The sequence below is a fragment of the Schistocerca cancellata genome, chromosome 2, assembly GCF_023864275.1.
Source record: "Schistocerca cancellata isolate TAMUIC-IGC-003103 chromosome 2, iqSchCanc2.1, whole genome shotgun sequence".
NCBI classification, from domain to species: Eukaryota; Metazoa; Arthropoda; class Insecta; order Orthoptera; family Acrididae; genus Schistocerca; species Schistocerca cancellata.
The window spans coordinates 140,588,639-140,601,850 of record NC_064627.1 but is presented as its reverse complement, the minus strand read 5'-3'; the positions used below and the strand labels follow the sequence as shown (position 1 = coordinate 140,601,850).

Sequence of the window (13,212 nt, the reverse complement as noted above, 5' to 3'; positions counted from 1 at the left end):
ATGATAATGTTTGGTGATCTATTTGGAGGGGTTCCTGGTTCAAATACTCTAGGCTAGCCATTTGTGATATTATGTTGTTAACCTATTATCTTTGCTATTGCTGTTAACCTATTATCTTTGCTATTGCTCTCCAGATGGCTTTTGAAATGTATGTTCTGAGTTTAGTAAGTATAGGAATGGTTTGGGGGAGAGTGGGAGGGGCTGCTGTTGTTCTTGTTATTGTTGTTGGAACTGATGAGTCAGCATTTTGGAGGGTGAAATAATGAGAGGGGTAGGGGTGTTATGTGAACGTGAGTGTTGGTTGGTTGGTTTGGGGAAGGAGACCAGACAGCGTGGTCATCGGTCTCATCGGATTAGGGAAGGATTGGGAAGGAAGTCGGCCGTGCCCTTTCAGAGGAACCATCCCGGCATTTGCCTGGAGTGATTTAGGGAAATCACGATACGTGAGTGTGGGGGCAGTTGTTTCAGTAGCTGGATGTACTGAGGTGGGTTGATGGACAAAATGGGGAGTGGTTGGATTAATTGAGGTTTGTATTGAGAAGGAGTCTACAATCCTTTCAGATTCATTATCATTCACAGGCATGTAGCGCCACAGGTATACAGAATTTAGTTGTGAATCACAGCCTGCAAGTTAAAAATAACTGAATACAGATTTGCACAAATACAATAGAGTGGAATTGGTTGGATTTGGATGTTGGGGATGTTATGTAGGAGTTGTTTCTGTCGGAGGTGGGGAAGGACTAGGAGGTGGCTTTAAGATTGTATTACGTTACTTTGTTTGGACTGTTTTTAATTTTTTTATTTCAGAGATATGAATTTTTAGTTCTTTTCATTGTACTTTTATTTGGGTATTGTGTTTCGCATGGCTATTAGTTGGTGGTGGTGGTGGGGGGGCGGGGTAGTTTAGGAAGGGTACAGTTTATGACAAATGGGTGACAGTAAGGAGTTTTGTTTTGCTTTTTAGTGTGTGTGTGTGTGTGTGTGTGTGTGTGTGTGTGTGTGTGTGTGCGCGCGCTTGGTTGGATGACTTTTGGCTTTTGTTCTTAGTGCCAGCTTAGATTTGTGTACTGGCTGGCTCTGGCCGATAAGTACATTTTTTTTTTCTTTATTGTAAAATGTATAGCATGTGTGTTTATACGTATAACTGTGTTTATATCAAAATTTATGTTAATTTAATTTTTTGTGCATTTTTGAGTTGTGTTATTAGTTCAAATGGATAATGGTTGGTTATGATTCAGCTGACAAAGCCAGCTGCGTGGTAAACATGCTCAAAGGCTAATAGATGAACACCTTAACATCTGTTCTAAACCAGACTATGATGCCAGGTTTTTCTTACCTGCTCCAGCTGGATTTACAGTGACTTCACTTTCAGTAGTTACAAGAAAAATACAGTAACTTAAAATAAAAAGTCAGCCAGAACTGCTCATCCGCAATTCTGGGTGATTTTACTGAAATCTACCCATTTCCCTAGACCTCTCCAGTTCTTCTCCTTCACCCCACTTCCCTCCCCTTCAACCCTTCTGCCTGGAGGAGGAGCCACTGGTTCTGAAAGATTGCCTAATTATAACCTTCTTTTACATGCGTGTTCTGCCGCCACTTGGTGAGTAGATTTTTTATCTATCCAATTAAATTACGCTCCTGGAAATTGAAATAAGAACACTGTGAATTCATTGCCCCAGGAAGGGGAAACTTTATTGACACATTCCTGGGGTCAGATACATCACATGCTCACACTGACAGAACCACAGGCACATAGACACAGGCAACAGAGCATGCACAATGTCGGCACTAGTACAGTGTATATCCACCTTTCGCAGCAATGCAGGCTGCTATTCTCCCATGGAGACGATCGTAGAGATGCTGGATGTAGTCCTGTGGAACGGCTTGCCATGCCATTTCCACCTGGCGCCTCAGTTGGACCAGCGTTCGTGCTGGACGTGCAGACCGCGTGAGACGACGCTTCATCCAGTCCCAAACATGCTCAATGGGGGACAGATCCGGAGATCTTGCTGGCCAGGGTAGTTGACTTACACCTTCTAGAGCACGTTGGGTGGCACGGGATACATGCGGACGTGCATTGTCCTGTTGGAACAGCAAGTTCCCTTGCCGGTCTAGGAATGGTAGTACGATGGGTTCGATGACGGTTTGGATGTACCGTGCACTATTCAGTGTCCCCTCGACGATCACCAGTGGTGTACGGCCAGTGTAGGAGATCGCTCCCCACACCATGATGCCGGGTGTTGGCCCTGTGTGCCTCGGTCGTATGCAGTCCTGATTGTGGCGCTCACCTGCACGGCGCCAAACACGCATACCACCATCATTGGCACCAAGGCAGAAGCGACTCTCATCGCTGAAGACGACACGTCTCCATTCGTCCCTCCATTCACACCTGTTGCGACACCACTGGAGGCGGGCTGCACGATGTTGGGGCGTGAGCGGAAGATGGCCTAACGGTGTGCGGGACCGTAGCCCAGCTTCATGGAGACGGTTGCGAATGGTCCTCGCCGATACCCCAGGAGCAACAGTGTCCCTAATTTGCTGGGATGTGGCGGTGCGGTCCCCTATGGCACTGCGTAGGATCCTACGGTCTTGGCGTGCATCCGCGCGTCGCTGCGGTCCGGTCCCAGGTCGACGGGCACGTGCACCTTCCGCCGACCACTGGCGACAACATCGATGTACTGTGGAGACCTCACGCCCCACGTGTTGAGCAATTCGGCGGTGCGTCCACCCGGCCTCCCGCATGCCCACTATATGCCCTCGCTCAAAGTCTGTCAACTGCACATACTGTTCACGTCCACGCTGTCGCGGCATGCTACCAGTGTTAAAGACTGCGATGGAGCTCCGTATGCCACGGCAAACTGGCTGACACTGACGGCGGCGGTGCACAAATTCTGCGCAGCTAGCGCCATTCGACGGCCAACACCGCGGTTCCTGGTGTGTCCGCTGTGCTGTGCGTGTGATCATTGCTTGTACAGCCCTCTCGCAGTGTCTGGAGCAAGTACGGTGGGTCTGACACACCGGTGTCAATGTGTTCTTTTTTTCATTTCCAGGAGTGTATTTTGCAAAAATTGATCGTTTTCATAAAGAAAAATACTGTCTTACAACAGACTTTGTTTCTCAGGCAACAGTCCCTAAAGAGCACTCTCTTGATTTTATGCTTACAATAGATGTACTTATCTTGAGTTAGTTGTTTGTTTACGCTAAAGAAATTTTGTGAACTACATAATGAACATGTCGGCAAATGAATTCTATTAACAGTGCAAGTCATGTAATTCATAACTCACATTGCACAATTTTCTGCTGTAAGTACACACATTTATCTGAATGACAGTTGAAGTCGTGTAATTGAGAGTTACTCCACCTTGCCTGCTATTGTTTTGAGTCTCCCCAATTTGCTGTGGCTGTTCAATCTTCAGAGTGTTCGAGTAATAAGATTTTACTTATTTAATTGTGTTCAGTGTGTTTCACAATGAGTTACAGTGATATAGACAGCATTAGGGAATCAATTAATTGGGATGATTATGGATCCTGCACTGAATATTTTCCATTACATCAAGAGTCATCCAATGATGGGCAGTGTTCTTTATTTTCTCATTATCTTGTTACTTTACATCAACATTAATACGTTGTTTCTTGTACAACATCTTAGACATAAGAGCTGCACATAAATTCAGCACTGTTTTCTGGCATTATTAAACATAAAATGCCACAACGTCATCAATGAACAAATGACATTAAAAATAAAAAATAAAAACTGCAATATTTTTCCTGTGACCATTGATGGAAGAAGTGTAACTATGCAAAAAATATTTCTGGAAACATTAAAAATCTCTGTGGCAGAATGACCTGATCCATAGAAAAGACAAAAATAATAGAGCTTCCATATGAAGGTAAATGAGGCAAGAAAGTTCCTGGTAGCAAAACCCCAGAAGAAAAAACGATAATAGCGTGTGATCCATAATATTATTCCTCTCTTACCAATCACACCATACGAGATACCGCAACACAAACAGAAGATATTTATGAGAAAATTTGATTATCTGACTGCTTTATAATTTGTAAAATGACCATTTTGAGAGTTAAGGAAAACAGCCAGTTGCAGAAAACATTTATTGTACAATTTTTAATGCATTCAAGTTACATTTCCCTGCTCCTCACAAGGATTCTGGTGTGCCACACGATACTTTTGCTACTAAAATTTCACATTCAACAGATGAGCAAGTAATGGCACAGCTTCGACAAGACGATGACTTGCATCTATGCAAGGTTGAATCATCTCAGAAGTCCATGAAAGCGGACACTGAGAAACCACTTTATGAAAGCTCCTATCATGTCTTTTCCTTTGACTGAGAAAAGTGTCTATGATTTGTGAGACTGAAAGTCCATGTAGCTTATTACAAATGCACTTTATGCATTTCCAATTAGGGTTGCCACAGGCTGTCATAAAAATTAGGATTCATGTACTGCTGTGCTGAGGTGGTTGGATCTAGAGATTCCCAAAAAATTGGTGCTGTTTGATCAAACACATTGCAAAAAGTTCACTGCCAGCAAAACATGTAGTAACGCACAATGAAACTTGGACAGGGTGGGGCAAGAACTGGAAAATACCCATGGCATTATGGAAACTAGTTTTAAGTAAAAAGGAAAACTGGCCATTGCTGTCGCCCCAATGATGGTGATTTGCCTCAACAGAAAGCTGCTGCAAGACACAACAGTTAGTTTGTCCCACTGATTGGTACAGTATTTCTGTGAAGTCGGTGTGTCATGACTGAAGATGCAGTGGGTTAAGTTGTAATAGAATGACATATTGACACTTTTTTTTCAAGGAAACTCTTTCAACAGGCATGAGATTCCACAAGTTGGACTTTAAGCCAGGATCTAAAAAATGATGTACAGTTTCCCTAAGCAATATACCTCAGGGAAAATTGTACACAGGGCCCAAGCTGTTACGAACAGAGAATAGAAGACATGAAAGAACTTTTGGTCTTCATATCACCTGTTCACCAGCACTATTTTCAGAGTCCTCGTTCATCTGACAATGCTGCAGACATTGTGCAATTGATTGGAAATGACAGAACTGATGATGAGTAACAAAGATTATGTCAAATTATGTAAATAAATTGTTGTTCACTGTCCTGTAAATTTTCGTAGCACTAAATCCTTTATCTGAATTATCACGAGCGTTAAAACGCGGGATTGTGGCACTTAAACTGGGTCTATGACTGGATGTAATCATTTGAAATTAATGCGTGTCAGAAAAAAAGTATTCTGTCGACATACACGATAAAAAAGCGATATAAATAGTACAGCTGAATTTTGTATAACAGCCCTAGTAAAAGATTAAGAATTTCAAAACAAGAATAACATGAGTTACACTACTTAGGCTCCAAGAGGTTGAGTTGGAAGACGTAATTTTAAGTGTGGCAGCAGATATTTAAATTTTGTTGGAGTACACAAAGTGACTGCTGTTAAGCAAACAAATAGAGTGACGTTGTATCAGTAAGTATACTCTGCGCTTTACTTGTTAATATACAAAAAGCACAAATTTTGGACAGTTTTACGGCTTACAATTTAATTCACATTAAAAGAACAATTGCATCCAAAAGTGACACACAGGTCAGTAAGTTCACGCAGTAACGGTTATCATTCACTGTCGTTCATAATCCTTTAATTTCTAGGACGCCCTCCAGTGAAAAAATTGACTGTAGATGTACATTTACTAACCCAAGCAAGTAACTTCATTTTGCCTTCTGTGAACTCATGACACGATGTTTGTAAACAGTAAAACAACAGCTTGTGCACATTGCGACCAGAGATGTACTTTGTAATTTAGGTTCATTCTGTATTTGGTGATCTTTATTAGACTGTAGTGAAACAATACATCAATTACAGTTTCTTATTAAGGTTACTGAAGGCAGTTAAATCTTAAGTATACAAATATTTTATACGTATATAAATTTACAAATGTCAATATTCGATATGTCAGAGATTTCAGCCGAGTTTCGTTTCCACAATCCTGAATTATTTACGTGAACATATTTGGTTAGCAATCGATAAAGTGCGCGTAATTTGTAAAAGTGAGAAAAGAGAAATAAAACTTATGTTTTGATCTATACTACGCTATAGCTAGCAGAGATTACGGAGAGGGGACATCGGGACTTGTCTGAAAATCTTAAAATTCTGGCGACAGTCGCCAGTGTAGTACAGGTCACGCAGGAGGACTCAAACATACGTATTACGTAACATCAAGAGAAAGACAGAGACGGAAGAGATGATGCAGGACAAACGCACATTATCAGAGATTACTCACAGCTCAAGTAAGACACCGTCGACTACAAATGAATATTATAGGCTGTACCAAAAGTCCCATAACTCGTCATCTACATTTCTTACATCTGCGTGAAATGTTCTTTCAACAGAATGAATCTGATGAGAGGAGAGTGTACCATCAGATTACCACCGTTTACTCCAGGTGATCTGCGTGCAATCCGTCATTTTCATTGCACAAAATTATTCGCCTCCAGGTGCGATGTGATATTTGCTGCAGTGTTGCTGGCATGATAGAAGAAATTGCATTCCGAATAGCATCCTTGAGGTCCTCAGTTGTCTGATAACGATTCTGGGCGACTTTCTGTTTGATGTGCCCAATAATGCATTATATTTGATAGGGATTTTTTTTTGGGGGGGGGGGGGATTTCCGATATGCCGGTAACGCAGGTAATCCTCTTCCAATCCATCTGTCTCTGAACACATCGGTAAGGTATTCCCTTACGCATATTGCAAAATGCGCCGGCGCTCCATCTTGGAACCAGATACGAGCAAGAAGTCCCAAACGTTCGAGTTTCAGTCACTTAGCGTGGAGTGATACGTTCCCTGATTCACTGGCACGGCAGCATCAGTTTCTGGATTTTCAAAGAAATATGAACCGATCAAATGCGTCGCACACATTGCAGCCCGTATCATGACACAGGGAGAATTCATATCCAGCTCCTCAAAGAAGTACGGGTTCACTTTACTTCACAAATAAACATGTCTATCTTTGCACTATGGTACACAGCACATTCGTCTGAGAACACAAGTTTTCCATGACTGGGAATTGTGTCGAACATCTCCAGTAACCGCGCACAGGCGTCACGTCTCCAAATCTTGGTTCATCCTCAAACGAGCATCTGAACGGTTTTAGGTTTAAGTCTGATCGCAAATGTCACCGTAAAGTCGTTAACGGGATATTCATTTCCCGTGATCGCTTGTGTAGCGACTTTTTCGACGAATGTTCATCTGATGTTGCAACTACTGCACATGTGTCTGCTCCTCTTCTCGGTCTTCCAGAGTGTGGCCTGTCTGTTATGGAACCAGTTGCAAACATCTTCTTCTCCCAATGTAATATTGTTGGTTTCGGTGGTGCAGCCATATTACATCTAATGGTGAAGTAATTTCAACATCTCTCAGTGTTTTCCCAGTGTGAGGTCGTTCATTAAGCCAGGTACTAATGATGATTCGTTGTTCCAGGCTGTAATTGGATTCATCAGCCATTCTTCTCGCAGATCAATATCACCTGCAACAAGAAAAATCAGTTAGTACACAGTTAGTTGGGGTAATGAGACTTCTGGTACAGCCTGTATAGTACAGATAAACTTTCAAGAGGTGACTTACAACTTTGAGGTGGATTTTAATAGCTGGCCAGCTGGGGTGGCCGAGTGGTTCTAGGTGCAACAGTCTGGAACCGCGCGACTGCTGCGGTCGCAGGTTCGAATCCTGCCTCGGGCATTGATGTGTGTGATGTCCTTAGGTTGGTTAGGTTTAAGTAGTTCTAAGTTCTAGGGGACTGATGACCTCAGCAGTTAGTCCCATAGTGCTCAGAGCCACATGAACCAACCTTAATAGCTACAAGAGGACAAGTAAAAGAACATGGGAAAACGATAAGTGAAAATTCCAGAGAAGACTTGTGAAGAGACAAAGACATTAAAGCCTGCACTACCAACAACAAGTGTCAGTTGGGAGGAAAACAACAAAGAGAACATGTAGGAGGGAACACAGCTAATTCTGATACAAGGACGAACATCTCACAAAGTCAACACAAGAAGACAAATATGGATCCATATGTAGTGTACGCTGAAAGTCTCTACAGTGGCTGTGGGTTAACACATTTATAAAAATGTTCCCATTATGAAATGTGATATTGTGAATGTGTCTGCTGTTAGCAAGAACCAAGTAAAAATAAAAAAAAGGTTCAAATGGCTCTAAGCACTATGGGACTTAACATCTGAGGTCATCAGTCCCCTAGAACTTAGAACTACTTAAACCTAACTAACCTAAAGACATCACACACATCCATGCCCCAGGCAGGATTCGAACCTGCGACCATAGTGGTAGCACAGTTCCAGACCGAAGCATCTAGAACTGCATGGCCACAACGGCCAGCACGTAAAAATAGAGCTTGCAGAAAGGGATACAGCAAATCAGGTAGTACAGGAAAGAGTTTTCAACGAAAATAATTGACATGTGTACTTTTCCACATGTAGAGTGGACAAACAAGGTGTAATTGGGGATGTTGACCTTTCAATATGGGATGAGCAAATGCTGAAAGTACTACATTAGTGAATTTAAAGTTACGAAGGCTCCAAGGTTTTCATAACGAGGCATGCAAAATGGAATTGAAATACCCAGGAAACGTCAAACTTGTTTATTAGAGTATGATGCTTAACTTTACCGGACTTATGTATATATGTCCGTGGAATGAGGTGTATACTGTGTATACTTGCTGTGAGACAATGTATCACATGCCTACATTACAGCTCCTTTAGCAATCAGTGCAGAGGACAGACAAGATGCAGTGGACAACACACATCCCAGGAATGTCCACATCTGTACGTTGTATGGTTTTACTGCCAAGAAAATCATTCATCCAAAGGCAGAAGATGCCATAAATATATTAGAATAAAAAAAAAGCAAGGAAAAGCTACCTACAACAACGTGTAAACAAGTAAGCAACTTGGTAAATTTGTTTAGCTCCACCACTGAAACATAAAATTCAATAGGACAGGAATCTTTTGAACAGTATGCCAGGTATGCAGCGCTGGATAAGCAGCGCTGAAGAACTTCCTGCACTAAAGACAATGCATGACACATACCAGGAAATGAATGTAAGAAAACGACTGAAGCCGAGATCAATCCATTTAACACGTCAATGCAACATGAGAACGAACATGGTCTCTCGAGAGACATCAGCAACTGAAGTGCATTTCGTTCAGCTCATGTATCTTCTCAGCGCCCAACACAGCCAAAAATTTCATATCCATACACACCTTCAGCTCACAAAGTGAACATCGCTCAGACCAACAGATGATCACAAATTAGTGGATTTTGTCTTCATTTTAATATTGACTACAATGATGCAACTAAACGCAACAAGAGGTGAAAATATTTAACAACAAAAATCAGGAAAAACATCGGACTAGATATGAAACAAGATAATGCTTCAAATTTTATAGTGCATGATCAGCAGTAGCCAATACAGAAAATTTTGCTACAAGAATTACATCACTCTCAGAAACATGGTTTAAGCCTACTTCAAGTATAATGTTTCCAACATACCACACTATAAAAAAAACAGAATGGATGGGAGGGGAGGCATAACGATTCTTGTCCAGAGGAATCATTTTACCCATACAACTACCACTGCATGGATAGCTTCAAGCTGTAGCTGTTAGAATTCATTCACATATGTACAGTTTCTCACTTATCTCTAGTTACTGTTCGTGTCAAGTACCAGAATTCAGAAAGAACATGGAGAAATATTTTTATACAGACACAACCACCATATCTAGTGCATGATAGCTTTAATGTACATAATGTTTTATGGGGGTTTAAAGTTACAAATGGCTACTGGATGCATCTGAAAGAGATAACTGAAGACTATGGGTTAGTATTAGTTAATGGTAGAAAATCCTACCATAGTAGCCAGTCCAGACAGTTGACAGACAGCAGTAGACCTAACCATATGTTCAACAGAACTGGCTTCATTAGCTTACTGGACAGTTCAGAGTGATACACTGGCCTCAGGTCATCTTCCACTCAAAATTAACTTAGGAGTTGCTTCTGTGTTTGACAAGAAAGTAGATATAAGTGGAAAATGGAGAATAAAGAAGCGCAATGGTGCGAAACTCGACATGGACTCAGTATACTAATAGTATATCACAATGTAGAGGATGATTATAAAATAATTATCAAACTCATAAACAAAACAGCTTATGAAAGAATCCTGCTGAAGAAAATATCAAAGAAATCAATAAAAGATCCAGGTATTTGGTGGGATGCATAATGTTTAAGAGCAACTGCAGCAAGAGAAATCGCATAGAGAGACTACAGAGCAAACCGGTCACTTAGTAATAACTTACAATATGAGAAAACAGATCCCAAGATGAAATGTGTTTTAAAGGAAACGAAGAAAGAGAGCTGCACAGCACTTGGTAATGAATTACATGAAGATACAAGTTTTTTTATTAAAGCTCAAAATGAGACTGACTTGCAACAGAAAGTAGAAATAACAAAAGAAGAAGCAGGAAAATGGTTTAGAGAAAACTAAATCAGAAAAAAACAGTATGGATGAATTTAATCATGTATCGATTAAAGTAAAGCCTAATATAGTTTTGAAACTTGGTGAACAGAAGATTTTACAAACTTCAAACACAAAATTTTTAGGTATCTGGTTGGATGAGCATGTAAGGTGGGATAAACATATTGAAATGCTCAATGAAAAGCTAAGTAAATGCTGCTATATACTTAGAATGCTGCAATGAAAAAACAGTAATACGTGTTTATTATTCTCTTATGCATAATCTATTGCAGTATGGTGTCTTATTTTGGGGCAATTCAAGTCTGGCAAACCGGTCATTCGATACTTTTCGTACGGAAGCAATCGTTCGAGACTTGTACAACCGACCGACGCTAGTGATGTAGACCGGTATTCTCATTCTAACACGAGAGTTGTCCTGAAAGTAAGTTCCGATCGGTCGCGAAATGGAAACCACAGTGAAAACCAGAAACGTTTTATTTGCAACAGTTAGGTACACATTCTATCTACTTCTTTACATAGTCGCCGCTCCAACTTCGAGTTTCGTCGTAGTGTTGTATCCAGTGCATTTTTTCTAAAAAAAGTATATGCAGCGAAAATTACTTATAACTGAAGCATGGGATACCACCCGTCTGCTTTTAGCCGTGACATCATCATCATCATCATCATGGTAGCGGGACCGTAGAGACATCTGTCGGTGGCTCGGTATTTGAGCGTACACATATCCGTTTAACAGTACCATAGCCCACTATTATCGGGCGAGCGAACTACATGCTTCTCGAACTGGCTGCCAGCGATTCAGTTGTCGAAAACGGTTGCCGCAGCTTCGAAATGCTTGAAACAGTCAATGACATCGCTTTTCCCACCAAAAACGGCACTGGTATCGTTCGTATTGCAATTACCACCACGAAAAAATGAAATAAAAAATTTACGTGCGTGAAATAAATCTTTGGCACTCTTCCAAGTTCTCAACATCGTAAAAAGATTACTTTGTAGGGGAAAAAGTTTAGGGGTACGCATCCCCCAGCGTTCCCCCAGAAAAACAGCACTTGTATCAACTTTCTAATATCCTCGTCGAAGAAAGCAGCCGCCTGTGCTTTCGGCCAGTTATCTGCAACTGGTCTGCAGCTCGTTGTCTGTGGAAAAATTCTTCATAGCCAGCGGTTCTTGTGAGCAGAGATGAGACTCAGGGGGAGCCAATTACGGACTGTATTGTGGGTGATCAAGCACTTCTCATCGGAAACGCTGCAGGAGCGTCATCATTGCCCCTGCAGTGAGCGGCCAAGAATTGGCATGAAGAAGGAACTGCTTTACAGTTGTGTTATGTGGGCTGCAGGACACAGGCGAAATCTCTAACCAGGCCCTCATACTTGACGAGAGACGCTATTCTCTACACATCTTTACGTGCTCACTGTTCACTCAAAACTGAAAAGAGCGATGCGACACGATCGACAGGCATACTAGAGACACTGTCCAACACATCTGTGCAAAGCCTTACCGGATTTCCCCAGTGGTTTCCTTTTCACGACCGATCGGAACTTACTTTCTGAACTACTCTTGTATGTAACTGCCATTCTGCGAAAACTGTTCTGTACCCATCTTACTCACATCACCTGTCAAATTACACACGAGCTCTCTAAATTCTCGTGTACTGAGGAGATTAGCATTCCTTATTGGAGTATAGTAGATACGAGCCTGATACATTTGAGAGTGTTGTGGTGATGTAACAGACGATTAAGAAGAAGAAGAAGACGAAGAAGATGAAGAAGAAGCGTATAGTTTATGCATGATGGAGCTCCAGGTGGAAGGAGTTTGAAACATTTTACGTAAACCACTTGTGCTCTCAGTTCTGAAGTATTGTTTTAATGTTTGGACTCCATGCCATGAACGTACTAGAAAGAGAGAAATTATCATAGAACATAAATACATACTCCTAACACTACAGTAATCTGCATTTAAACATTCTATAATGTTAAAGCAGTGTGGTTTCCGACTATTAATCATATTGAAGGCGACACTGTTAATACCCTAATGCCGGAAATATATTTCCAACACATAATGTACATTCACCATGCACGTTTTCTGTCCCACTCACTGTGGTGAGACAATTTGTCATGCTAAAACTATTACCCTCTACATCAAAAGAAAAAAATGAACTTAGGTTCATTGTGGTAGATGCACTGCATACCTTTCTGGTGTACAGCGCCTCCAGTTCACATTCGATTTCGGTTTGGAAATCATGCTATGATCGCTTCAGTTCTATAAAATGATCGTCAGCAACGGAAAATGCATGAAACAACAACATCTGACGAGAAACTAGACAAATGCGTAGCACCGGTGTTTGATATGTGAAATTACACACCATGCTGCACTAACTCCCTGAACAGAACATGGTCTTCCACACATGACATCTCTGAAGCAGATGAATACACAGGTATTGCAATAACTCACAAAACCCCTGTCACTGACTTGGAATCACTGCAGTTATGAAAGTGAAGACTCGATTTAAGTGCAACATGTGGCACAGAAATATAGTACTTTGCATTCATCCTCGGCCATCGAGAAGAGGGGGCCGAAGTAAGTTTTCCATGGATATGGTGGACATGATTCATCACACATGATTCATCTACTGACTGTCG

General features: G+C 41.4%; 1 protein-coding gene across 2 annotated transcripts in view; it reads right to left on the bottom strand.

The window, feature by feature from the left end:
* Positions 1-5,809, bottom strand: part of LOC126161421 (secretion-regulating guanine nucleotide exchange factor) — a 72,167-nt gene extending 66,358 nt beyond the window's left edge. For both annotated transcript variants that reach the window (XM_049917221.1, XM_049917220.1), the window contains exon 1: positions 5,725-5,809. In XM_049917221.1, coding sequence (XP_049773178.1) covers positions 5,725-5,742 — 18 coding nt within the window. In that variant the 5' untranslated portion in view covers positions 5,743-5,809. The remainder of the gene's footprint in view (positions 1-5,724) is intronic.
* Between the last annotated feature and the right edge of the window lie 7,403 nt (positions 5,810-13,212).